Source organism: Brienomyrus brachyistius, chromosome 10 (assembly GCF_023856365.1).
Source record: "Brienomyrus brachyistius isolate T26 chromosome 10, BBRACH_0.4, whole genome shotgun sequence".
NCBI lineage: Eukaryota > Metazoa > Chordata > Actinopteri > Osteoglossiformes > Mormyridae > Brienomyrus > Brienomyrus brachyistius.
In genome coordinates, this window is record NC_064542.1 from 18,417,509 (window position 1) to 18,445,471 (window position 27,963).

The following is a 27,963-nucleotide window of genomic DNA, read 5'->3' on the forward strand; positions in this document are numbered from 1 at the left end:
AGCTGCGCCGACAAAATAAAAGCGCCCAGTCAGGTTCTAAATCATAACCTTTTGTTTTGACTTTCGGTCCAGCTCCGTATGGGACAGCTTCTGGGTACGGACCCGGACCGCGGTCCGCCTGGCCTCTGCTCTAAGGCTTTACTCCCGAGCATGTGTTACTGCATTACCGAAACTGAATGTTTGGTGTACACATTTTTTTTCTTCAATAAAGTTGATTGTAATAAAAGTTTTTATCCGTGTTTAGTTGCATTGTCTTAGCAAGTTCACTTCTTTTTCCGTCCATGTAATTTTCAATGTGGTGACGTAATCCATCTAACAAGTTCGAATCGCGTGGCTGCCTTGGCTGCGTTCTAAGACTGATGACGCTAGTGTACACGTCATTTAGAACGCGAGCGCTCACTACCCATTTCGAGTATTCCACGGGTTAGTTACGGATCGCGCTTCTCTTCTGGTGAAATCATGTCTGTCAGTGAACCTTCCCGCGCTCAGATGGCATCGGAAGTGCCTGAGATTCTGGTAGATCCCAAGACATTAAGGTCCTACAGCAGGGATGAGCTTTTGGGACAGGTGTGCACCACAATGTTGTTGAAAGTGATCGCAGTTGATCTTTTTCTGCAGAGAGGAGATGCTTGAAAAGGGTCAGTCAGAAATGTTCTTTATTGTTAACATATTGAGGACATGTTTTTTAGGGCGCTTCTGGCAAATGCTATAAGATGACCGATCTTGAAACTGGCGACACCTATGCTGTTAAGGTCATACGGCTATATTCCTGGGGAGTGGAGGAGGTATGTGGTATGGATTGTGCTTGATGTCATCCCTCTTTTCAGTTTATCTGCATTTCCCTTTTACTTTATGAGATGGTGTGTTTGACATTTCACTCAGGTCTGTGAAGAAGTACAGATTTTAAAAACACTGCGCCACAAGAATGTGGTGGGCTTCTCCCACTCTTTCGAAGATGATAAGTTCCTGTACATTTTCATGGAGTTGTGCAGTGGGCAGGTGAGTCCCTGACTTTTGTAGACATCTTACTAAGGCAAAGACTTTGTGATAGATCAGGCTGCCCCTGTTTCTCCCTGCCCAGACACTCGGTGACATTTTAAAAGCTCGGGGGACTCTGACTGAGCCCGAAGTGCGATACTATGTTCACCAGCTGATTTCGGGGTTGACATACATCCACCGGCAAGGTTACGTCCACAGGGACATCAAGTTGGGTATGTGTACATGCACTCACGCTTTACTCAATTTTCTGTATAATAATGCTGGCATTTCACATGGCATTGCGAGCGTAGGTCGTCTGGATTTCTGTGTAGTGTTAATTTATCAATTTGGTAAAGTCTGCAGTTTGGCAAAGTATTTGAGTCTATCCTTAATGCAAATTCGTTTGTCTTTCAGAAAACTTATTTGTCAGTGACCAAATGAAGCTGAAAATTGGGGATTTTGGACTGGCGGTCAAGCTGGAGCCGAGGGACAAGTAGGTGTTTTTTGCAGAATTCCTGGCTAAGCTTTCAAATTTGTTTATACAGCAAGCTAAAGCACATGTGCGCTTAACGTTTTCCATTTGTGTGTGTTGTAGAGAAGTCTGTGGTACTCCCGTCTATATGGCTCCAGAAGTATGGAAGCGAGAAGGATATGGAACCGAAGCAGAAGTCTGGGCACTGGGCTGTGTCATGTACGTATACCCTATCCAACCCCCCTCCCGGCCAAAGATCGGCATGGCTAATAAAATCTGCGTAACATTTTAAGAAGACATGCGTCTAGCATACATAAATATGTTTTTTTTTTCTTCTTGAAAGAGAAAAGAAAAATGAATACTGGCACACAGCTGAAAGGAATTGCTCTTTTGGAAGCACAGCATTTTTATGTCAAATGTGAAAGACCTCAAACACCTTTGCTGCCTTTCTTACTACAGGTACCAGCTTCTGATTGGGGAAATCCCATTTGATCACGACGATCGCTCTGAAATGTTGAAGAACATAAAAGAAGCAAAATTTATTCTACCTAAGAACCTTCATTCTGAGGCTGGAAAACTAATAGAAAAAATATTTCAAATCGACCCACGAGATCGCCCGTCACTATCACATATCCGTCGCCACAAGTTCTTCAGAAAGGTTGGTCCACTTGCAAACTGGTGGGATGTGGATGACTAGCTGGTCTGCTGAGGTCACTGGTACTTACCCTTCCTTTAAAATTACAGTAACAAAAGATGGATGGATGCATGGATGGATGTATGGAATTGGTTTGCTTAACTGATGCATATTAAACTAATACCTTAGGGCTTCACTCCAAAGACACTGCCAGCTAGTAGCTGCAATACACCACCACAGCATAAAGCAGTCAACCCATTCAGAAAGATTTTCAACCGTTTCATGCGCCTGATACGAAAAAAGCGATCCAGAGGTAAATTCCATCGACATAAATCCTACTAGTAGATCATCTCTCAGTTCCTCAGGCTCAGATGCTTGACTTGGCAAATCCATGCTTTCTCGCAGTTGAGCCTTTACGGGAGGATGCCGAGCAGAGTGGACTTGAGATCCCCCAGCCTGTGGAGTCACTCCGTGTTCTAGAGGATGTCAACAGACCAATGAATGAAAAAATTGACCTGGTCCAGTTGGTCAAAGTGGTTGAGGTAAAGATATGCTGTTCACAATAGTGAATCCTTGTCCTGTTCCATCTCTGTTACCATTCTGTAGCTTAAGCTTGTCTTGGTGATTTGCATGGATAAAGCTGGGGTATATTGAATATTAGTGTAGTCGTCCTTGAACTCTAGTGAATGCCATGTTAACTGAAAACCTCTATTTTTCTACACAGGGACCTGTAGGCAGGCTGTACTCAGCAAGTGCAGTGACGCCCCACACCTCAGTGCCTCCCCCAGCTCCCTGTACACTCCTGTTTCAATAAAGTTCTTTTGTGTTTCAAGCATTCAGGCATGGATTCAGTTTTTTTCTTGTACGATTATGGCCACATTCATACCAAGAACACACTAGACAATCTCATGCAGATTTCATTTTCACCACTCAGTCTGTTCTGCTTAATTGTTTGGAGTATATGTGTTCTGACACTATGTTGATGGGAATTGATTCTTTGAGTGTCACCTAAAGAGCTTGTATTACTTGGGTAAATTGCATCAGACTCATGTTATTTTGAAAATTATATTTTCCTATATGTGCCAAAGTCAATTGGGATTACCAAAATCAAAGTTGGCTCTCCACCTCCTGGTTATTGGAAGGTACTACGCCCCTCTACTAAATGCATTTCTTTCACTCACAAAGTGCATTTCCTGCACGCAATGAACTTGTTTCTTTGACAAAATGCATTTGGTGAATGAAATGCCCTTTTTCATTTACGAAAGCAGATACATTCAAGCTTCTGAACATGATATGCTAGGTGCTAATATCAGTTCTGTGTACAAAATGAAACATTCCTGTTGATTTCGGGGCACCAAAGACAGTAACGTATTTATGCTTCTGTGGACAAAATGTAACTGTAGTATGTCTTTCTGTGGACAAAATTCAAGGCATTACTTGATTTTGTCATTGAATAATGCATTTTGTCACACAGTATGTATTTTGTGTCCGAAAATGAGCGCTTGACAGGAGCTGGAAGACTACTTTCGTATGTACAGTACAACTAACAACGGAAAATCCTACATGTACCTACGTGTTACTGATAGTTGTCCTTTACTTATGTTGTAGAAATTATTTTGGGCTGGGTCATGAGGAAAAGATTCGAGGTTGAAGAGGGGCATTTTATAGCAGACCACCTTGCCACAGAATGCACCCCCTGTCTATCTCTGGCTCGGAGAATACTACAGTACATGCACCAAACTTGCGCCAGTTACTGAGATTTATTTGTGCTGAAGAAATGATTTTGGGCTGGGCCAAATGGAAAAGTTTCTGGGTGGGGTGGGGCTTTTACACCAGGCCCCTGTCTAACTCTGGCTGTGAAAATCCTACATGCACCAAACCTGTGCCTTATTTATGTTGTATAAATTATTTTTGGCTGCAATGTAAAGAAAGAATGATGGGTGGGTGGGGGGTTGCAGTTTTAACTCTAATTGGGACTGTAAGATGTAAAGTAATGAATATTCGTTCATTCATGCGACTGTAAGATAATGAATATCTAAAAATTGAAAAAATACAGAATTTCATAAACTTTCTCAATGACTTTGTTTTTAATCAATAAGAAATAAAATAACAAGAATAACATATAAATAAATATGACATTCAATAACAATTAAAGTAATCGCAACAACAATCTAACAAATAGAAATTATGTTATAGTAATTAGGAAGTCCACATTTTAAAATATTGTCATTGAGCAATCAGTTGGAAGGACAACATGGAGGGAAGGGAACAGATAGCCTGCTTGGCATGCTATTCGTGTTTGAGTTTATCAGTGATTAGCTATTAACCTTTCACCGCATAGTAATGGTGCATTCCAAACAGATGTTGGCCTTGATGCGTACTGGCTCGTGATTGGTTGGCTATTTTGCGGTAACTTTGTTTTTACTCAGATGACACCCTTAGCGATCGGTCTTACTCTCTTGATAGACTAACGTGGTGTCTACAATGTATAATAAAAGCTGCCCCGAACCATAGTAACCAGTTCACTCTACAGGCAAAGTTTATTCATTTACTCCTTCACAGCCAGTTAAAATAAGAACAATTAGATAAACAGGAACATATGCTGAGCATATGAAGTTCTTTGTACGGAGTGCTGAGACACTGTGGGAGGCCATTCGCTAATCATCTCTCTCAGACAAGCTCAGCGCAGTCAGTCTGATATTAGACTCTCTAGTCATTCATATTACACAATTCTTAAGTTTTCTGAAATACTGGATCTTCTAACCACACTCAAAATACAGTTTAACTGTTCTTTCTTAAACTTTCTTAAAGAACGTAAAATGTAGCTTTACTGCTTACATTTACATTTCCAGCAAACATTTTAATTGATGCAAATGAGAGTAAATGGTGAATCAGTTTATTTGCTATCTAGCCACATTAAATGCATTTGCTGCCCAACCGTTCATCAGTATGTGACCACTGCCATCTGGCTTTAAAGAGTAAGTCTACTGTAATACTATCATTACAGTAGTATTATTAGTATTATCAGCTTATTGAAAATGCAAAATGAGATGCGGGAAAAATGTCTCAAATGCAGATCAGTTGATCGGTGATCGGGAGCTTACTAATGAAAATGAGAAGACCAAAGGGTTTGAACAAGAGATGGTGGTGGGGCTGTGATGGACCCCTCCTGATGTTACATTTATACATGAACATGCACTGCATCACATTATTATACAGTTTGTTACATTTAAACATTTATACATGAACATGCACTGCATCTGTGACGCCCGCTCCGTCCGCTCCTCGTGTGTGCCACGCCCCCTAATTACCCACGTGTGATTTCCTGATCGTGCCCAGTCGTGTCTTGTTTCCTGCTGCCTTGTTCCATGTATTTAAGTTCCTGTTTTGTACTAACCCGTTGTCTGTCATTGATGTTAGTCGCGTCAGATGTTATCCGCCATCCGTTCCCCCGATTCCTTTATTAAAACCCCAGTTTGCCCCGTAATTCGCCTGTTTGCCTGCTTCCTGTCTGCTCGCCTGTCTGTTCGCCTTACCGGCTTCCAGCGTCCCGTGACAGAATGACAGACCCACTGAACAAGGCACAGCAGCAGACCGAGAGCCATCGTCTCGGTCTGCTGCAAGAGGTGTACCATTGGCTGAACCAGCCCGACGTCCGGGAGGACCCCGTCGCGCTGAAATTAGCCACCGACAGCTGCGATCTCCTGCTGGCGATGTCCCCATCGGAGGGCGGGCATCGTTTGGGAGAGGTGCGCGCTCTCCTCCATGAGCTCATCCAACGGATGACAGCTCAGAGGTTAGAGCTGGACGCGCCATGCGTCGCGGAGACTGTTCCCCTGCTGTCTGTCCCACCGGACGAGGAGCAGCCTTCCGCGACTCGCACGACAAAGAGGAAGAAGAGGAGGAAGCACGCGATCGCCCCTGCGATCGTTCTGGGAGCGTGCACGCTCATCCCCGCTTCTCTCCTCACCGGGGAATTGGAGGACTCCCCGGCTGACCTCGACGTCGTCACCGCAGCTAAGCTGCCTGTGCAGGCAGCTTCCCCCGTCCGGGGAGAACACCCAGCCGCCGCTGAGCTGCTACCGCCCTTCGAGCGGTACTACTTCCGGCCCGAGCGGCTGGCCAACAAGGGGGCCAGCGCAGTGCGGGACGCTATCCCGCGTGTGCCCCGGGCACTTAAAGGGGCCACGTCCGTCTTGCCCGCACGGGACCTACCGGTCCCGCCGCCTGCAGCCCCTGCTCAGCCCGAGCGGCCGCCTCCTGTGCCTGCAGCCCCTGCTCAGCCCGAGCGGCCGCCTCCTGTGCCTGCAGCCCCTGCTCAGCCCGAGCGGCCGCCTCCTGTGCCTGCAGCCCCTGCTCAGCCCGAGCGGCCGCCTCCTGTGCCTGCAGCCCCTGCTCAGCCCGAGCGGCCGCCTCCTGTGCCTGCAGCCCCTGCTCAGCCCGAGCGGCCGCCTCCCGGGCCGGCGCCCCCTCTGCAGCCACCTGCAGCTCCCGGGCCGGCGCCCCCTCTGCAGCCACCTGCAGCTCCCGGGCCGGCGCCCCCACAGCCGGACCGCGCTCCTGTTCCTGACCCGGCGCTCCCTGCTGCAGCTCCAGAGGCACTCCCTCTGCCAGTTGACCCTGTTCGGGTCCCTGTCCCTGGCCCCGCTCCTGTCCCTGGCCCCGCTCCTGTCCCTGGCCCCGCTCCTGTGACCCCTTATCCCTCGCTCCGGCGAACTCGACCCCGACCGAGGGTCGTAATGTCTGTGTCCCGTAAGGGGCGGGGACACAGACGCAGGACGGGGGTCCCACCCACCCTGCCCCCTGGCTCGCCCTCCGTCGCCTGCGCTGGGGCTCGGGGGGCGCCTGCGGTTCCTGGCCCTCCGGGTCGGCTGTCGCCTGCGGGTCCCCCTCCGGTGCCTCGTCGCCCTGCCTCGCTCCCCCCCTCCGGTGCCTGGTCGGTCGCCTGCGGGGCCCCCACCTGCGGCTTGTCGGAGGACGTCGCCCCCTGCGGCGGCTCCCCCCCTCGCCTTGCCTTCGCCCTGGCCCCTTCCAGCTCCCTCGTCCCCTTCCCTGGTGCTCCCTCCTGCTCCCTCCCTGGCCCCTCCGCGGGTCCCTCGCCCTGTCTCCTCGGCCCCTCCGAGGTCCCCTCCGGCTCCGGCCTCCCGGCTGCCTGCGGCCCCTCCGGCTGCCTCCCGTCGCCCGCTGGGGCTCCCTCGGGCTCCCCTTACTTCCCCCTCCTTCTCTCCCTCCTTTCCTGTCTCTGTCCCGCCTGCTTTCGTTCCTCCACCTGCCTTTGTCCCGCCGTCCTCTATTCCTGGTCCCTTTGTTCTGCCCCGCTCCGTTCCTGGTTTCCCGTCGTTCCCTCCCGTCACTCCCGCTCCTTTTGTTCCGCTTGTTCCCTCTGTTTCTCCCTTCCTGGTCTGTCTGTCGGCCTTTCCTGTCCTGTGTCGTGTCCTGTCCTGGCTCCTGCCTCTTTGTCTGTTTTGCCTGTCTGTCTTGTTCCCTGGTCCCTGTTGATTTAGGTTTACATTTGTCTTTCAGGTTCTGGTTTCCCGGTCTCGTCCCGTCCTTCGCCTCCTCCCGGGCGCGCCCAGTGTAGCGCGCCTTTGGGGGGGGGGTTCTGTGACGCCCGCTCCGTCCGCTCCTCGTGTGTGCCACGCCCCCTAATTACCCACGTGTGATTTCCTGATCGTGCCCAGTCGTGTCTTGTTTCCTGCTGCCTTGTTCCATGTATTTAAGTTCCTGTTTTGTACTAACCCGTTGTCTGTCATTGATGTTAGTCGCGTCAGATGTTATCCGCCATCCGTTCCCCCGATTCCTTTATTAAAACCCCAGTTTGCCCCGTAATTCGCCTGTTTGCCTGCTTCCTGTCTGCTCGCCTGTCTGTTCGCCTTACCGGCGTCCAGCGTCCCGTGACAGAATCATATACAGTTTGTTACATTTATACATGAACATGCCCTGCATCACATTACGCAGTTTGTTACATTTCTGCTTAGCCTTTTCTTTATACAGATGTTAATGTTACTTATTGCAGCCTCTTTAAAAGAAATGAAAAAAAATGCTTTAAAAGTTGCTATACTGTATATAGGACTGTGCAAAATTCTTAAGCAACAAAAGAAAATTCTTTTTTATTTCATTTATCTGGGCTGTCAGAAAAAAAAAACATGATTTAACATAGGAACTAAGGATGTGCACCATTCAGAACTGATTCGCGATTGGCCCCTGTCACGATCACGGCGTAGCGGTTGCGAGCAGGACGGCGGTAAGCGGCGATCGTGTGGGCAGGCGTGAAAGGAGCAGGCAGACAGGTCGAGATCAGGGTAAACTCGGGGTTTAATTAGGGAATCGGGAGCAGGGAACATCAAACCACACAAGATCCACAACAAACTACAATGACGGACAAGGGGAACAGGTAAGATCAGCACTTAAATAGGACGGGACTAATCAAAGTAATCGGACACAGCAGGAGACGATCAGGGAAGCACACGTGGGTAATCAGGGGGCGTGGCACACACGAGGAGCGTATGAGCCGGGCATGACACTTATTTTCTACAAAGCAAGTTCAATGCAAGCATAACCTGCAGAAGCAAGACAAAGCATGGCGGGGAAAACATATTATTGTACTGTACAATTACTTCAAATTTAGGAATAAAAAAATACGACCAAAAATGTTTTAGTTTGCCAAGTAATCAAAAGTCAGAGTAAACTAATACATGATAACACACATGCAAAAGATCAATGGCAGAACAGGTGCTCTGAACCCAGTCTGGATTAAAACGGAATTAACCATCTCTCTCAACATAATATTGGGATCATTTATTCTCTTCAGAGGCCTCTATAGAACTGTGCATCCATCTCCTCACTCATGTTTAGACAGACGTATCCTAAGGCACCAGGGCAACATCAGGCCCATCAAGTAGAGAATTCAGCACCACGGACAGTGACCTGTGTTGCTGTGACATCTGGTTCCTTCATTGGCTCTGTATATTTTTCTAGAAATAACTAAATGGCTCTTTTGGGGGAATTTCCAGTCAGAGACTTGGTTCTTATATGACGAGAAAGTATTATTTTTACTTAGACTAAGAAGCTATAGAATATCAGCTCTGCATGCGATCTCTCCTTTACTGCTGAAGCACCTCTGTCGCCGGTTGACATTTTCACAATGGATGGTCTTTAGATTTGCATGAGTTTAAGTACATAAGGAGTCTAACCGAAATATATAAAGCTATTTTCAAACAGGACAAGGAGGCAGCACAGATGACAAGAGACAGCACCGACCAGGGGGAGCCAGTCATCTCCCCAGCAGACCGAGTACACCTCCGCGTGTTAAATCACAGGGGATTCAGGGTGAAATGGCAAGAGATGCAGGTCAACACACAGGAATGTTTGGATTGGTGGTATGATATGTGGGGAGGTTGGCAGCAAGCTGTTATGAAAGGGCTTTTCTTAGGAGCTGTGATTAATCTGACTCTGATACTAATCTTCTGCTGTGTAGATCCTTTAGTCATCACCCTAGTGAGCAAAGCTCTGTCTCAACATGTGACAACAGCTGCCATGTCAAAGGTGGTGGGAGGACCGTCTGAAACGACGAGATCCTGGATCCAACACAGAAAAGGAAAAGACATCGCTGACAATGCCCTGCCTGCATGATTGCAACATGAAGGAACCGCAGGGATTGACTGCCTAATTTCGAATTAGAATTTAGTAATTAATTGTCAACATACCACAGCACATGGTGCACAACTACAAAATGCGTTCTCTGTATTTAACCCATATGTGACATAGAAGGTTGCAGCAAATTCAGCGCCCAGGGAGCAGTACTTGGGGGCAGTATCTCAGTGAGGCTTTGCTGGTCGGGGATTCGAACCTACAGTGTTTCAACTACAAGTGCACTTCCCTAACCATAAAGCCACCACTGCCTAATCCGACAGCTGGAAAGAGTAGAATCATGAAGAAGTGTATGTTATGGATGTTGGACTGCAGCACCAACAGTTAACCTCCCCGTTTATCTATGGGAGTTCATAATACGGCAGTCCTCTCCACTATTTTACGACGATCCCACTATAGGTGGGATCTGAATCTGAGTGTTTCTAGTTCATGAACTATGCCAGCCATGGACCCTGACGGTGGGCCGAGCCTGGAATGTTCTCCATGTGTTGCCAAGGGCTTTCCTCTGCTTTCCCCCCCAGTCTAAAAATATGCCAAGGTTAATTTAAACATTTAAACACAATGACTTAAAATTGTTCGCACACACTTCTAAACATTTGAAGAAGCCAAACAGTGACTAGAACATAGAATACGTGCCATAGGTGAATTGGAGTTGAAATTCGACATCAAGGTACAAATGGGTCACACAGAGGATACCTTCTGCATCGCCCAACAAGGGATAGCATCGCTAGTCCCAGCCCTGAGACATGGTGATGATGCAGAATGAATATTCTCCTGTGACTCTGGCTTGGCAGTTGCACAACATTTTACTGTAATATGCCTCTCATTTGTTTACTTTTTGGCTTTGTCCTTTAGTGTGTAATGACTGTTCAGTAGTGTTTATTTAAGCCATAGGCTTGATGTATGATCTGAAAGCAGTGTTTGTTTTTGGGCAAAGATAATGTACTGTAGTTTTGAGAAGATTCTTTGATTTTGCAAGATGAGTGTAAGGTTTTGTGAGTTTAGCTTGTATTTGAGCGTTTGTGCTTAGTGGTTTAATTAAAGGAGAGGAGATTTTAGGAAATGTGTTTTAGCAATTCAGAAAAACTGTTTCTTGGGATAGCCTCTTTCTTTATAAATGAATTACCACCCATGGGTCATAAGAAACATTTAGTCACACAACATCACCGCACATGCTGGGAAAGAACTGCATTTTATTCACACACAAAACACCATAAGAAATTTCAAGTTGCACTGCCCCAACCTTTATGTGTTTTTCTGCAAATGCCACTCTGTGAAACAGATTCGGTCCGCAACTATGTAGAGTGGCACAATGCATGCTAAGCATTTGTGAATTGTCTTGTTGCTTAGCTTCTTGGAGTGGCAGTGCACACAGTACTTCCTGCCCTGTGTGGCCTTCAGCCTGGAGTCCACAGCAGGAGTGTCAGTGATGGCCACTGGGACGCACATCTGCTTCTGTGGCTCTTGAAGCACTGCTGCTGTGTCCTGCTGCGCCCGAAAGCGTTTCTGTGTGAGAGGCTTCTGCCTCTTCTCCCTGGCGATGGCTGTATGGATGATGAAGCTGTTCACCACCTTCCTTCTCTTTGCACGAGTAGACTGTGTCTGAGGTGCAGGTGGAGAAGCGGGTGGAGATTCTGCCCTTTGGGTTCTAAAACAAAGAAAAAGGAAAAATATTTAGGATCTATGCAACAAAAATATGTGCATTTTCTTTATGCAAACAAAGCCCGACAAATGCCCCACGTAACTTTGCGCAAGCAAAACTCGACAAAGGCGATGCGTAACTTTTCCCAATGTACCACAATACAATTGTCACCAAAGCAAATGTTAATTATGAATTGCTGAATCACGGAATTATAAAAATCTATAGAATTAAAGAGCAAAATGTTGCATCCTCTCCGTGCAAAAAAGCGTCCACCTCCATCGAATCAACGGAGTCAGCGATGGATGCCTCACTTCCAAAATCTTCTTCTGTGCTTCCTCAAACATGAACGTCTTCTGAGCCATTTTTCTTCATTCAAAAATGTTGTGCGAAAATAATTGGGAAAACTCACCGAGATTATCTGTGCAATGCGAACTCGAGACACTCCCACGAATACTGCGCCGGCAAAGAAACATTTGCGCATTTCTGTCCCCAGTGCGAAAAACAATGGCGAATCAGCACATCCCATACCATTTCTCAAACCTTAGACACACCTCTATTGGACAAAACAAGTGACATTGTAATTTGATGTTCATACAAAAAGTTAATTATAATGAAACATAACCATGGGCAAAGGTTCAGTGCGTAAAAATTGATATGCTTGCAGGGAAGCAGAGCGTATATTTTAAATTTTTTTAAAATGCTTGACAACGAAGAATGACAGTGATTGATTCGTATACATAGGAGATCAAGCTTTCAAACGAGGGTAACTTTTCATTCAGTGGTTTTCTTCAAAAACTCTGGAGATGAAAAACACAGTACGTGTTTACAGAATGCTGACTGACATTTTTTTGCGATGAGTGAGCAAGCTATTTGAGAGCATGACAGTCATTTTTATGGGAAAATGTGTGTTTTGTCTTTTTTGGAATTTAACAAGCGGTTTTTGTTTGATCTTACATGTTTGTTTCTTCTATTTGAGGTCCTTCTACTCTATTAAAAACTTGGACGTATGTGTCCAAACCACTAGAGGGCGAGTTCTGAAAAGCCTATAACTGTCCTGAGAAGTTGTTTGAATGCACTTAATGCCTTGACACTTGTTGATGTGCGTGTGCTCTGCTCGAGGAGTAAAGGGGAGATCGCGTGGGCAACCTCATGCTGGGTCCATGCGCTGTGTGTGGGGTGGGTAATGGGGGAGACCTCATGCTGGGTCCATGCACTGTGTGTGGGGTGGGTAATGGGGGAGACCTCATGCTGGGCCCATGCGCTGTGTATCAGCTGTCAGAATGAATGGCCTGGATGTAATAAATGCCACCTTGTGGACATGCTCTACTGCCTCCTGCCTGTATTTATTCTGCCAACATCACGGTTGATCCCGATGCTACACTGTGTCCCAGCTTTACACAGCAGAATACATATGACATGGGGATGGGCTTAGTCTGTGATTTTCTCCTGTGGAAATCTATCAGCATCTCCTTAATCTTGCTGGTGTTTAGTTGGAGGTGTTTTAGCCAACAGCAACTTACAAAACACAATAGTTTGTAGTAACAAATGCAAATGCAACTTTGTTACACTTCATGGTTTAACACTGCATGACTTAAGTCAGCGGTGTCAAACTCAATTGCACAGGCTCCAAAATTCAAAGCACAATTTAGGTTGTGCTTTTAAGCGAAAGTTAAAATAATAACATCAAAACATTCCATTATCTTAGCCCTTATGCCATTCTGTCAGAGCTGGATGCTTGGCATCTTTTTTGGCCAACAAGTTCGTTTATGTTTAGGGTAAGGTTCTGTGTTGTGAAGATTCTCTCTCGGCCACATTAGTTCCACAAACAAGACAAACAGATTTACCGGCAATGTCAGTAAACATATACTCAGCCTCCCACCGGTTTTGAAAGGCTCTGTTTTCAGAATCAACTTGTCTCTTAGCCATTGTTCGGATTTTACTAGCTTTGACTTGAAATTAGGGTTGTATACATCAACGGACACTTCATTGATTTGACGTAATTGACGCAGGAATGATCGCAGGTAGTCTCTCACTCGGTAAGGCAGCTGTTGCGCTGCATTATCAGATTTGTAGTCTATGTGTTATCAGCGCTTCATGTTTACAGTAGTATTATTGTAATGTTTCATTATTTTTATGATTTACCTACAATTTTAAAGCCAGAATTAGGGAATGAATCTCATTTGTAACCTGGAAACAGCCTGTACTGCTTCTCTGTTGAATAGTCTTAACCCCCAAAACATCCAGGCATTAGTTCATTCCATAAGTGACTATGTACACAGTATTAACTTGTATTCTCACTGCTGGGCCATACAACACAGAGCATCTCCACACCTTCTCAGACAGCCTCTGCAGGGATGTCCTCCCTGATGATGAGAGGGGTCTAAGCATGTGGACATTTGGGATAATGTCACTGCAGAATTAGATGGTCAGCTGTACGACTTCAACCCTGTAATCAGACTCATCGCCTTTAGTTATGATAGCAAACATAAAGGTGTCACCTGCAAAATTCAGGATCTTCACAGACTGATCTCTGGAGCAGCAGTGATTTGTTTAGAGACTGAAGAAAAGGGGGAGAGCACAGAGCCTGGAGGAGCTCAGTGCTGAGGGTCAGTGTGTCTGATGTGTACTGTAAGCAATACAGATGTCTTGCATTTGTAGAACATTTTCTTTGTGCTGCTGTTTATATGTGTTGTTGATGCTGCAGTCAGTAATTTTCCACTAGCAGTCTCACCTCTGCATTTTACAGGAAGACTGACCGACTGAGAGCAGGGTGTTTGTGTCACACGTCTCAGTGAGCGAAAACCACACAAGCATCAGGTCCTCAGCTCAGTCCCTCTGCTTCACTAGAAAAACCACAAACGGTATTTTTATCTAAAAGGGGGTGAGCAAGTGAGATGTTATTGACAGCATGAATTCATCTACTAACATTTCAAATTCAAAGCTAAAAGCAGCATGTCCAGGATATCAGTAATACCACTTATCAATATCAACAGTTTGGGTGCAATAATGTAGAATTTTGCACAGTTTAGTTAATATCTGCAAGATACTGGTCAGTAACATTATAGGGTCATGTTGCTGAATCTCATTGTTAAGCTTAAATGAATCTATGCATTTTTCAGGCAAATCTGAGCATCTTACTTGTGTTTGTTTGTGTGGAGTGGCATCCCATGCAGGTTGGTCTCTGCCTGTGCTCTATGCTTCCTGAGTTGGGCCACACCCCCTCCAGACCTCGAGACGAATTAGCAGTTGTTGGATAAATTAATAACAAAAGATAATAATACAAAAGTCTTTCTTGCTGTCTAACCTCTGATTACAGCATCAAAATTCTGATAAGTGGAAAATATGCTTAGTCTGTTGCTTGGTGGTGAGATGTTTCCAAGAGGTGAACCACACAGAGCACAGTCATTTTCAAGGTTATTTCTCATTGGTCAGTGTGAAAGGCTGCGTCATTACTATAACGCCGGGCTCAGCACAGTGACAGCACCTGCGCAGCACTGTGGATCACAAGCCAGGCTGCAGACCATCAGCCCTGAAAGTTAAAACAGGACTTGTGTATGTGTCATGTGTTGTTTAATGAAACTTTACAGGACAGAACATAGTGGATTCACTTTCCTTTGCACTACCAGTCCAAAGTGTGGCCACAACTGCTTGTAATGCATCTGTCTCTATTTTCACTATGTTCTTAATGTTATCATAAATGGCTCCAAAGCAATTGAGTAAAGCATATCAAATATTGCAACTAAGAAGAAAAGTGTTCAACATCTAAAATTTTTCTCAAATTTTACACTCAGCCCACTTATGCTTGGATGACAGCGTTACAGACTCTTGGCATTCTTTCAACCAACTTCCAGATGTAGCCACATGCAATGCTTCTCCAACTGTACTGAAGGAGTTTCCACAAGTTCTAGGCGCCAGTTGGCTACCTTGCTCTGGTGCAGGGGAACACGCTGGATGGGATGTCAGACCATCGCAAAACGTATCAATTTAACTGTGTAAATATCCCTAACTGCTACCGCATTTCCAATCTGATTACAGTTTGATCTATACATTTAGAGTCATATACTCCCAATATACTCTCCTCACTTTTTAATTTACTGCATGTCTCTGCAAGGTTGCAGTAGGGGCATGAGTACCCTGGCATATTTGGGGGGGGGGGAGCATTTCTACAGAGGCCTGTTATTATGTAAAATCACATGTAAAATTATGCAGAGGAGCCCAAGGTGACATTTGGTCGGGGGGCCCAGAATTTATAGCTATGCCTCTGTTACTGTGTTTTTTTTGTTCTAGCCACCAACAACTCTGGGGTTGCTATATCGCCACCTAGTGGTGAAGACATCAGACAAAATATGTTTACCTGTAAAAGAACCAAGGGATTCTGAAATCCAAGTGTAGAGTTAGCAGGTTTAATTAATCATAAGCAGGGATGTCAGTCATGTAATCTGTGAGTTGCTGAATTAAACAGAAACATTTCTGAAACATTGCAGGGTTAGAAATATACCAAACTCCCAGTCCACATCCTGGGTGACAAAGGACAACTGGAGGTTGATGTGACAATCTGTCAGTGACATTCACAGCATTTTATATGAAACCAATACCACAAAAGTGGATCAAAATAATCTGAAACTATGTATGAATTTTAAAACTAAATACAACAATTCTGCCTGAGCTTTACTTTCCCATCACTGAACTAGAGCAGTGAATGATTTAAATGTTACTACAGGCATAATATCAATCATCTGCTTTCATTAACACTGCCTGGGATCCTTCCCTGAGGCTGGCTAATTGTCCCAGGGCCGTGCGTATCTAACGTTCCTCACACAGAGGTCTCTGCAATTACAGGGATCTGTCTGTTGGTGGGCTGGACTCCGGAGTGGGTGGGCCAATGTGCCCAGAACTTCTTCTGCCTCCTCTGCCTGCTCAATGGCCGACACCAGCATGGCTGGTTTCGACAGGCGCCCGTGCTGGCGCAGTCGTTCCGGGGAGAGCGCCAGCAGGAAAGCATGGGGGGTCAGTTCTTCCTACGTTGCCCGGGGAAATGAGGGCAGCCCTGCCGGGCACAGTGCTCCAGCTCAGCTGCGAACACTCCCAGACTTTCACCAGTGATCCGCTGCATCCCTGTGTCATGCTGTTCCCAGTTGTGACACTGTCGCTTGGGCAGGTGGGGGATGTTGGCTCCGTCAGGTCAATCCGGGGAGGCGAAGCGTTCAGGCTGCATCCCCATGTCATATGTATTCTGCTGTGTAGAGCTGGGACACAGTGTAGCATCGGGATCAACCGTGATGTTGGCAGAATAAATACAGGCAGGAGGCAGTAGAGCATGTCCACAAGGTGGCATTTATTACATCTAGGCCATTCATTCTGACAGCTGATACACAGCGCATGGGCCCAGCATGAGGACGCCCCCATTACCCACCAAACGCACAGCACATGGACCCAGCATGAGGTCTCGCCCATTACCCACCCCACACACAGCACATGGACCCAGCATGAGGTCTCCCCCATTACCCACCCCACACACAGCACATGGACCCAGCATGAGGTCTTGCCCATTACCCACCCCACACACAGCACATGGACCCAGCATGAGGTCTCGCCCATTACCCACCCCACACACAGCACATGGACCCAGCATGAGGTCTCGCCCATTACCCACCCCACACACAGCACATGGACCCAGCATGAGGTCTCCCCCATTACCCACCCCACACACAGCACATGGACCCAGCATGAGGTCGCCCACATTACCCACCCCACACACAGCACATGGACCCAGCATGAGGTCTCGCCCATTACCCACCCCACACACAGCACATGGACCCAGCATGAGGTCGCCCACATTACCCACCAAACGCACAGCACATGGACCCAGCATGAGGTCTCCCCCATTACCCACCCCACACACAGCACATGGACCCAGCATGAGGTCTCCCCCATTACCCACCCCACACACACCACTATTTAAAGCACTTATAGGTAATATTTAACACTACACATTACATTACATATGAGACAATGACACACCAATACATGAAAATTACAGGGAACTTTTTCTCTTACTTACTGGGTCCAACCTGCCACGCTGTCAGAGGTTGCCCAATCTACGGCTGACAGCGCGAGCCTGCCTGCATGCAGATGAGGAGCCACTTAGCTTCACCGTTTGAAGTGTAAGACACAAATTTAAATCAAAGTTAAATTAGCAATGAATGTAATGTATGCTTCAATAGAAATGTGTATCTTGTATGCTAATGGCAGTTCAACAATTAATAATAATTAAAAAATAACCGATACTTTATTAATCCCTGTGGGGAAATTGTCTTTATGCTTTATGATTACAAGCAGGGACACCTACTGTAGACCACTGAGCCACACGCTGCCTCAATTTGCGCATTTAATTGTAATGTTAGCCAAAGGAAGGCTAAAGTCGCTAGCTAAAGAATTTCAAAGACATGATTTATAGCATTCTAGATTTAAGAAAAAGGGAATTTCAATAAAGCTAGAGGCTATTGTAGACCACTAAACAGTTGACCATTTACATAAAGTTTATCCACCGTGATAACAGCCCAGGACCCCTCAGCGAAGATCTTTTCCTGATGAGAAACAGGGATCTATGGCGCTGGAGGATTTCTTTCGGGAACTGGTCATTGATGCTGTATTCGGTTCCTTTCAGTTCATTGCCTCGGCTCTTCACTAGTTCCTTCTGCTCAAAGTGTTCGACCTTGGAGACGATGGGTCTGGGATGCTTGCTTGTCGTTCTTCTTCCATCCTAGGCAGTGGACCCAGTGAAAAGTGATGGTATTCATGGTGTCCATTGGTTGTTTAAGCTGCTGCTGGAGGAACACTTTGATTGTAGCATTTTCTTCAGCACGCTCTGGGATGCCTGAAAATAGCATGTTGTCCCGCATACTGTGTGCCTGAACATCCAGAACAGATTCCTTCACCTGTTTCTTTCTATCAGAAAGTTTCTTCATTCCTTCAGAGAGGGATTGAAGGGAATCTTTGAGTCTTATTTTTCGCAGCAAGCGGTTCAGCCTGTTGCTGGCTGAATTCCAGGGATTCTCATAGTTTCTGGACATCCACCAGTGCCTAAACTGGATAATTTGTTATTAATAGCAGACAAGATATTGTTGAAATCTCTATCGGATGAGGAAGCCACTTTAGAGGAACACTCCGAACGGGTCCGCTTCATGCAGAGGGTTGTTGGGTTGGTTGTCTTCCCCATGATGATTTGCTGGAAACACTCGTCTACGTAGTCCTGCAGACTTCCCAGGGTACCTTCGTCCAGGATGAATTGGCTGTGATTATCACATCAATCAGGGAACGTATATTGCTAAGATGTCACGCACAGATGTCACGATAGCTCACACTCACATTCCCTCTTCTTCATTATTTTTCTGAACACACTCTACCCCGACTTGTCCCCCGCAACAAGATGTCACTCCCTGTAGCAAGTAAAGTCTTTCTTAGGAGAGAAGCAGACATCAGCCATGGGCAAAGCCATGGGCACCCAAAGTACGACAAATCAAAATGTTAGGAAATTTGGCAACACATGGTTACTCTTTTGGTAACAGTGACTTTGGTTTTATTTCGATAGATGTAAACTACATAATATGGTCTTGAAAACCTTGTTTTTTGTTCTAAAAACAAACTTTGTTTTACAGGATAAAAGTGCACAGCTGCTCAGATCAACCCCAGCTAAGCAGCACATGTGGGAATATTTTTCAAAATAACATGAGTCTTATGCAATTTACCCAAGTAATACAAGCTCTTTAGGTGACACACAAAGAATCAATTCCCATCAACACAGTGTCAGAACACATTCACAAAATGCATTTTGTCAAAGAAACAAGTTCATTGCGTGCAGGAAATGCACTTTGTGAGTGAAAGAAATGCATTTAGTAGAGGGGCGTAGTACCTTCCAATAACCAGGAGGTGGAGAGCCAACTTTGATTTTGGTAATCCCAATTGACTTTGGCACATATAGGAAAATATAATTTTCAAAATAACATGAGTCTGATGCAATTTACCCAAGTAATACAAGCTCTTTAGGTGACACTCAAAGAATCAATTCCCATCAACATAGTGTCAGAACACATATACTCCAAACAATTAAGCAGAACAGACTGAGTGGTGAAAATGAAATCTGCATGAGATTGTCTAGTGTGTTCTTGGTATGAATGTGGCCATAATCATACAAGAAAAAAACTGAATCCATGCCTGAATGCTTGAAACACAAAAGAACTTTATTGAAACAGGAGTGTACAGGGAGCTGGGGGAGGCACTGAGGTGTGGGGCGTCACTGCACTTGCTGAGTACAGCCTGCCTACAGGTCCCTGTGTAGAAAAATAGAGGTTTTCAGTTAACATGGCATTCACTAGAGTTCAAGGACGACTACACTAATATTCAATATACCCCAGCTTTATCCATGCAAATCACCAAGACAAGCTTAAGCTACAGAATGGTAACAGAGATGGAACAGGACAAGGATTCACTATTGTGAACAGCATATCTTTACCTCAACCACTTTGACCAACTGGACCAGGTCAATTTGTTCATTCATTGGTCTGTTGACATCCTCTAGAACACGGAGTGACTCCACAGGCTGGGGGATCTCAAGTCCACTCTGCTCGGCATCCTCCCGTAAAGGCTCAACTGCGAGAAAGCATGGATTTGCCAAGTCAAGCATCTGAGCCTGAGGAACTGAGAGATGATCTACTAGTAGGATTTATGTCGATGGAATTTACCTCTGGATCGCTTTTTTCGTATCAGGCGCATGAAACGGTTGAAAATCTTTCTGAATGGGTTGACTGCTTTATGCTGTGGTGGTGTATTGCAGCTACTAGTTGGCAGTGTCTTTGGAGTGAAGCCCTAGGGTATTAGTTTAATATGCATCAGTTAAGCAAACCAATTCCATACATCCATCCATGCATCCATCCATCTTTTGTTACTGTAATTTTAAAGGAATGGTAAGTACCAGTGACCTCAGCAGACCAGCTAGTCATCCACATCCCACCAGTTTGCAAGTGGACCAACCTTTCTGAAGAACTTGTGGCGACGGATATGTGATAGTGACGGGCGATCTCGTGGGTCGATTTGAAATATTTTTTCTATTAGTTTTCCAGCCTCAGAATGAAGGTTCTTAGGTAGAATAAATTTTGCTTCTTTTATGTTCTTCAACATTTCAGAGCGATCGTCGTGATCAAATGGGATTTCCCCAATCAGAAGCTGGTACCTGTAGTAAGAAAGGCAGCAAAGGTGTTTGAGGTCTTTCACATTTGACATGAAAATGCTGTGCTTCCAAAAGAGCAATTCCTTTCAGCTGTGTGCCAGTATTCATTTTTCTTTTCTCTTTCAAGAAGAAAAAAAAAACATATTTATGTATGCTAGACGCATGTCTTCTTAAAATGTTACGCAGATTTTATTAGCCATGCCGATCTTTGGCCGGGAGGGGGGTTGATAGGGTATACGTACATGACACAGCCCAGTGCCCAGACTTCTGCTTCGGTTCCATATCCCTCTCGCTTCCATACTTCTGGAGCCATATAGACGGGAGTACCACAGACTTCTCTACAACACACACAAATGGAAAACGTTAAGCGCACATGTGCTTTAGCTTGCTGTATAAACAAATTTGAAAGCTTAGCCAGGAATTCTGCAAAAAACACCTACTTGTCCCTCGGCTCCAGCTTGACCGCCAGTCCAAAATCCCCAATTTTCAGCTTCATTTGGTCACTGACAAATAAGTTTTCTGAAAGACAAACGAATTTGCATTAAGGATAGACTCAAATACTTTGCCAAACTGCAGACTTTACCAAACTGATAAATTAACACTACACAGAAATCCAGACGACCTACACTCGCAATGCCATGTGAAATGCCAGCATTATTATACAGAAAATTGAGTAAAGCGTGAGTGCATGTACACATACCCAACTTGATGTCCCTGTGGACGTAACCTTGCCGGTGGATGTATGTCAACCCCGAAATCAGCTGGTGAACATAGTAGCGCACTTCGGGCTCAGTCAGAGTCCCCCGAGCTTTTAAAATGTCACCGAGTGTCTGGGCAGGGAGAAACAGGGGCAGCCTGATCTATCACAAAGTCTTTGTCTTAGTAAGATGTCTACAAAAGTCAGGGACTCACCTGCCCACTGCACAACTCCATGAAAATGTACAGGAATTTATCATCTTCGAAAGAGTGGGAGAAGCCCACCACATTCTTGTGGCGCAGTGTTTTTAAAATCTGTACTTCTTCACAGACCTGAGTGAAATGTCAAACACACCATCTCATAAAGTAAAAGGGAAATGCAGATAAACTGAAAAGAGGGATGACATCAAGCACAATCCATACCACATACCTCCTCCACTCCCCAGGAATATAGCCGTATGACCTTAACAGCATAGGTGTCGCCAGTTTCAAGATCGGTCATCTTATAGCATTTGCCAGAAGCGCCCTAAAAAACATGTCCTCAATATGTTAACAATAAAGAACATTTCTGACTGACCCTTTTCAAGCATCTCCTCTCTGCAGAAAAAGATCAACTGCGATCACTTTCAACAACATTGTGGTGCACACCTGTCCCAAAAGCTCATCCCTGCTGTAGGACCTTAATGTCTTGGGATCTACCAGAATCTCAGGCACTTCCGATGCCATCTGAGCGCGGGAAGGTTCACTGACAGACATGATTTCACCAGAAGAGAAGCGCGATCCGTAACTAACCCGTGGAATACTCGAAATGGGTAGTGAGCGCTCGCGTTCTAAATGACGTGTACACTAGCGTCATCAGTCTTAGAACGCAGCCAAGGCAGCCACGCGATTCGAACTTGTTAGATGGATTACGTCACCACATTGAAAATTACATGGACGGAAAAAGAAGTGAACTTGCTAAGACAATGCAACTAAACACGGATAAAAACTTTTATTACAATCAACTTTATTGAAGAAAAAAAATGTGTACACCAAACATTCAGTTTCGGTAATGCAGTAACACATGCTCGGGAGTAAAGCCTTAGAGCAGAGGCCAGGCGGACCGCGGTCCGGGTCCGTACCCAGAAGCTGTCCCATACGGAGCTGGACCGAAAGTCAAAACAAAAGGTTATGATTTAGAACCTGACTGGGCGCTTTTATTTTGTCGGCGCAGCTTTTATAGTCTTTTCGGTAGCGGTTTAGCACTAGAACCGCCGTTTCCCACGCCAACGAACGTTAACCGCCAAGCAAGAAGCAACTCGCCGTATGCAGCCCTGTCTTTGCGCTAATGTGCCATTAGTGTTAATAGCACCAGCGAAGCTACTGATGTTCCTTGTTCCTAACAGAGTGGCTTTTCTGTCCTAAAATCGTAAAGCTTTCAAACACAGCATGTTGTTTATTGGTGATTTCATGCTCGTCGAAGTTTCCGCTTTTTAACAACTGTATAAAGTAATGTTATTTATTATATAAATCAACTCGGGTGAAACAAATGTACGTTTCCCGGGTCGCCGAACCTCGTGTATCTGGCGTGAGAGTCACGCTTTCAGACTCACGCAGGAAATCTTACCGCAAATCTATATTATTTCATTATGAACCAAAAATGTTATACGTCAAAAATGTAATTACACGATTAGATACCTGAAAAAGTCAGGTATCGGTTACATTCAATGTTTATACAACTAATAGGCTACTAAAATATACCACATTAAATAGTTAGACATTTTGATCTTCTGAACCTTTGCTTCAAGAATTTTCTCTAACTGGATGTCTTTACATTTTAGTTGAATACCCCTGCCAAAGGCAGTTGGCTTAATACAATTTTAGTTTTTCTTTTTTTTTTCTTAGAATAGTAAACGGAAGATCGTACACGCTCTTGCTGCAAGGTGCTGCAGCCTAACGCATCGAAACAAACTATATTACACTAAAGACCGCACTATTCTGCGCGGTCGTGCTGTTAATATACGCTACTGTACATTCTAAGCAATTGCCCAGGAAACAAAAAAAAACTAACCTTTTGTATGAAAGCAAACGTCCAACAACCGCTTTCTTTACTTCCGTCCCTCTTCCCTCTCTTTATTCCCTTTTCGTTTTTGAAATCCCGACTTGTGTCGGACACTGTTCACGTGTAGCATATATCTAGCCAGATAGCTAACGTACTTTATACGTAGGTAAAGTCTAAGCCGTTACGTTTTCTGCTCCAACATTCGGGCTTGGTGAAGTAGGTTGATATCTTGTCTTCCTGAAGAAAGACGCCGAATCTAGACTAAGCCGATTTTCACCACGCAGGAGGGCTACATTGAGATCAGTCCCACTTTCAGCTGTTTACATTTATTTACATCCATGCACATTGTTGTAACGGAATGTAAAGTGCGGCACCTGACAGACAGGTGAAATGCGCACCAGAAACGATAGGTAAAAACTCATTTTATACACGTGGATAGGACAAGGTTACCTAAACTACGCTCCTTTGGAAACCATATATAAATTATCTCTATGGTATATATATATGGGAATGATCTCAGTGTAGGAGACCCTCTTACGTGGTGAAAATCGTTTTAGTCCAGATTCGGGGCCTTTCTTCAGGAAGACAAGATATGAACCGAGTTCATTAAGCCCGAATGTTGCAGCAGCAAACTTAACGGCTTAGACATTACTTACTTATACAGTACGATATGCTTGTTAGCTAGCGGGCTAGATATTTGCCACACGTGAACAATGTCCGCCCCAATTCGGGATTTCAAAAACGAAAAGGGAATAAAGAGAAGGAAGAAGGGCGGAAGTAAATAAAGCGGTTGTTGGCCGTTTACTTAAAATTCTTGAAGCAAAGGTTCAGAAGATCAAAATGTCTAACTATTTAATGTGGTATATTTTAGTAGCCTATTAGTTGTATAAACATTGAATGTAACCGATACCTGACTTTTTCAGGTATCTAATCGTGTAATTACATTTTTGACGTATAACATTTTTGGTTCATAATGAAATAATATAGATTTGCGGTAAGATTTCCTGCGTGAGTCTGAAAGCGTGAGTCTCACGCCAGATACACGAGGTTCGGCGACCCTGGAAACGTACATTTGTTTCACCTGAGTTGATTTATATAATAAATAACATTACTTTATACAGTTGTTAAAAAGCGGAAACTTCGACGAGCATGAAATCACCAATAAACAACATGCTGTGTTTGAAAGCTTTACGATTTTAGGACAGAAAAGCCACTCTGTTAGGAACAAGGAACATCAGTAGCTTCGCTGGTGCTATTAATACTAATGGCACATTAGCGCAAAGACAGGGCTGCATACGGCGAGTTGCGTCTTGCTTGGCGGTTAACGTTCGTTGGCGTGGGAAACGGCGGTTCTAGTGCTAAACCGCTACCGAAAAGACTATAAAAGCTGCGCCGACAAAATAAAAGCGCCCAGTCAGGTTCTAAATCATAACCTTTTGTTTTGACTTTCGGTCCAGCTCCGTATGGGACAGCTTCTGGGTACGGACCCGGACCGCGGTCCGCCTGGCCTCTGCTCTAAGGCGTTACTCCCGAGCATGTGTTACTGCATTAGCGAAACTGAATGTTTGGTGTACACATTTTTTTTCTTCAATAAAGTTGATTGTAATAAAAGTTTTTATCCGTGTTTAGTTGCATTGTCTTAGCAAGTTCACTTCTTTTTCCGTCCATGTAATTTTCAATGTGGTGACGTAATCCATCTAACAAGTTCGAATCGCGTGGCTGCCTTGGCTGCGTTCTAAGACTGATGACGCTAGTGTACACGTCATTTAGAACGCGAGCGCTCACTACCCATTTCGAGTATTCCACGGGTTAGTTACGGATCGCGCTTCTCTTCTGGTGAAATCATGTCTGTCAGTGAACCTTCCCGCGCTCAGATGGCATCGGAAGTGCCTGAGATTCTGGTAGATCCCAAGACATTAAGGTCCTACAGCAGGGATGAGCTTTTGGGACAGGTGTGCACCACAATGTTGTTGAAAGTGATCGCAGTTGATCTTTTTCTGCAGAGAGGAGATGCTTGAACAGGGTCAGTCAGAAATGTTCTTTATTGTTAACATATTGAGGACATGTTTTTTAGGGCGCTTCTGGCAAATGCTATAAGATGACCGATCTTGAAACTGGCGACACCTATGCTGTTAAGGTCATACGGCTATATTCCTGGGGAGTGGAGGAGGTATGTGGTATGGATTGTGCTTGATGTCATCCCTCTTTTCAGTTTATCTGCATTTCCCTTTTACTTTATGAGATGGTGTGTTTGACATTTCACTCAGGTCTGTGAAGAAGTACAGATTTTAAAAACACTGCGCCACAAGAATGTGGTGGGCTTCTCCCACTCTTTCGAAGATGATAAGTTCCTGTACATTTTCATGGAGTTGTGCAGTGGGCAGGTGAGTCCCTGACTTTTGTAGACATCTTACTAAGGCAAAGACTTTGTGATAGATCAGGCTGCCCCTGTTTCTCCCTGCCCAGACACTCGGTGACATTTTAAAAGCTCGGGGGACTCTGACTGAGCCCGAAGTGCGATACTATGTTCACCAGCTGATTTCGGGGTTGACATACATCCACCGGCAAGGTTACGTCCACAGGGACATCAAGTTGGGTATGTGTACATGCACTCACGCTTTACTCAATTTTCTGTATAATAATGCTGGCATTTCACATGGCATTGCGAGTGTAGGTCGTCTGGATTTCTGTGTAGTGTTAATTTATCAATTTGGTAAAGTCTGCAGTTTGGCAAAGTATTTGAGTCTATCCTTAATGCAAATTCGTTTGTCTTTCAGAAAACTTATTTGTCAGTGACCAAATGAAGCTGAAAATTGGGGATTTTGGACTGGCGGTCAAGCTGGAGCCGAGGGACAAGTAGGTGTTTTTTGCAGAATTCCTGGCTAAGCTTTCAAATTTGTTTATACAGCAAGCTAAAGCACATGTGCGCTTAATGTTTTCCATTTGTGTGTGTTGTAGAGAAGTCTGTGGTACTCCCGTCTATATGGCTCCAGAAGTATGGAAGCGAGAGGGATATGGAACCGAAGCCGAAGTCTGGGCACTGGGCTGTGTCATGTACGTATACCCTATCAACCCCCCTCCCGGCCAAAGATCGGCATGGCTAATAAAATCTGCGTAACATTTTAAGAAGACATGCGTCTAGCATACATAAATATGTTTTTTTTTTCTTCTTGAAAGAGAAAAGAAAAATGAATACTGGCACACAGCTGAAAGGAATTGCTCTTTTGGAAGCACAGCATTTTTATGTCAAATGTGAAAGACCTCAAACACCTTTGCTGCCTTTCTTACTACAGGTACCAGCTTCTGATTGGGGAAATCCCATTTGATCACGACGATCGCTCTGAAATGTTGAAGAACATAAAAGAAGCAAAATTTATTCTACCTAAGAACCTTCATTCTGAGGCTGGAAAACTAATAGAAAAAATATTTCAAATCGACCCACGAGATCGCCCGTCACTATCACATATCCGTCGCCACAAGTTCTTCAGAAAGGTTGGTCCACTTGCAAACTGGTGGGATGTGGATGACTAGCTGGTCTGCTGAGGTCACTGGTACTTACCCTTCCTTTAAAATTACAGTAACAAAAGATGGATGGATGCATGGATGGATGTATGGAATTGGTTTGCTTAACTGATGCATATTAAACTAATACCCTAGGGCTTCACTCCAAAGACACTGCCAGCTAGTAGCTGCAATACACCACCACAGCATAAAGCAGTCAACCCATTCAGAAAGATTTTCAACCGTTTCATGCGCCTGATACGAAAAAAGCGATCCAGAGGTAAATTCCATCGACAAAAATCCTACTAGTAGATCATCTCTCAGTTCCTCAGGCTCAGATGCTTGACTTGGCAAATCCATGCTTTCTCGCAGTTGAGCCTTTACGGGAGGATGCCGAGCAGAGTGGACTTGAGATCCCCCAGCCTGTGGAGTCACTCCGTGTTCTAGAGGATGTCAACAGACCAATGAATGAAAAAATTGACCTGGTCCAGTTGGTCAAAGTGGTTGAGGTAAAGATATGCTGTTCACAATAGTGAATCCTTGTCCTGTTCCATCTCTGTTACCATTCTGTAGCTTAAGCTTGTCTTGGTGATTTGCATGGATAAAGCTGGGGTATATTGAATATTAGTGTAGTCGTCCTTGAACTCTAGTGAATGCCATGTTAACTGAAAACCTCTATTTTTCTACACAGGGACCTGTAGGCAGGCTGTACTCAGCAAGTGCAGTGACGCCCCACACCTCAGTGCCTCCCCCAGCTCCCTGTACACTCCTGTTTCAATAAAGTTCTTTTGTGTTTCAAGCATTCAGGCATGGATTCAGTTTTTTTCTTGTACGATTATGGCCACATTCATACCAAGAACACACTAGACAATCTCATGCAGATTTCATTTTCACCACTCAGTCTGTTTTGCTTAATTGTTTGGAGTATATGTGTTCTGACACTATGTTGATGGGAATTGATTCTTTGAGTGTCACCTAAAGAGCTTGTATTACTTGGGTAAATTGCATCAGACTCATGTTATTTTGAAAATTATATTTTCCTATATGTGCCAAAGTCAATTGGGATTACCAAAATCAAAGTTGGCTCTCCACCTCCTGGTTATTGGAAGGTACTACGCCCCTC

General features: G+C 44.9%; 1 protein-coding gene and 1 long non-coding RNA gene across 3 annotated transcripts; one reads left to right on the top strand and one right to left on the bottom strand.

Moving 5' to 3' along the window:
- Window positions 1-331: 331 nt before the first annotated feature.
- On the top strand, window positions 332-27,642 carry LOC125750927 (serine/threonine-protein kinase PLK3-like). Of its 2 annotated transcripts, none has more exons than XM_049029297.1 (10): window positions 332-567; window positions 690-785; window positions 883-999; window positions 1,082-1,211; window positions 1,393-1,471; window positions 26,298-26,393; window positions 26,633-26,831; window positions 26,997-27,120; window positions 27,213-27,349; window positions 27,532-27,642. In XM_049029297.1, exons 1-10 carry the CDS (start codon window positions 460-462, stop codon window positions 27,619-27,621), a joined length of 1,176 nt encoding a protein of 391 aa, XP_048885254.1. In that variant the 5' UTR covers window positions 332-459; the 3' UTR covers window positions 27,622-27,642. The 2 variants fall into 2 exon arrangements, with proteins under 2 accessions (XP_048885254.1, XP_048885253.1); XM_049029296.1 differs by lacking the exons at window positions 332-567; window positions 690-785; window positions 883-999; window positions 1,082-1,211; window positions 1,393-1,471 and adding exons at window positions 25,057-25,291; window positions 25,414-25,509; window positions 25,607-25,723; window positions 25,806-25,935; window positions 26,117-26,195.
- LOC125750934 (uncharacterized) lies at window positions 19,596-20,216 on the bottom strand. Its single transcript, XR_007400453.1, has 3 exons — window positions 20,118-20,216; window positions 19,889-20,025; window positions 19,596-19,706 (listed from the first exon to the last, which is right to left on the bottom strand). It is a non-coding gene; the product is annotated as an uncharacterized LOC125750934 (long non-coding RNA).
- Window positions 27,643-27,963: the final 321 nt, after the last annotated feature.

What these genes read in the sequence shown, in the direction of transcription:
- LOC125750927 (XM_049029297.1), top strand. Translation starts at nt 460, where the DNA reads ATGTCTGTCAGTGAACCTTCCCGCGCTCAGATGGCATCGGAAGTGCCT. An exon ending in TGGGCACTGGGCTGTGTCAT is followed by an intron (nt 26,394 to 26,632) that starts GTACGTATACCC and finishes TTCTTACTACAG; the next exon opens with GTACCAGCTTCTGATTGGGG. An exon ending in GCCACAAGTTCTTCAGAAAG is followed by an intron (nt 26,832 to 26,996) that starts GTTGGTCCACTT and finishes CTAATACCCTAG; the next exon opens with GGCTTCACTCCAAAGACACT.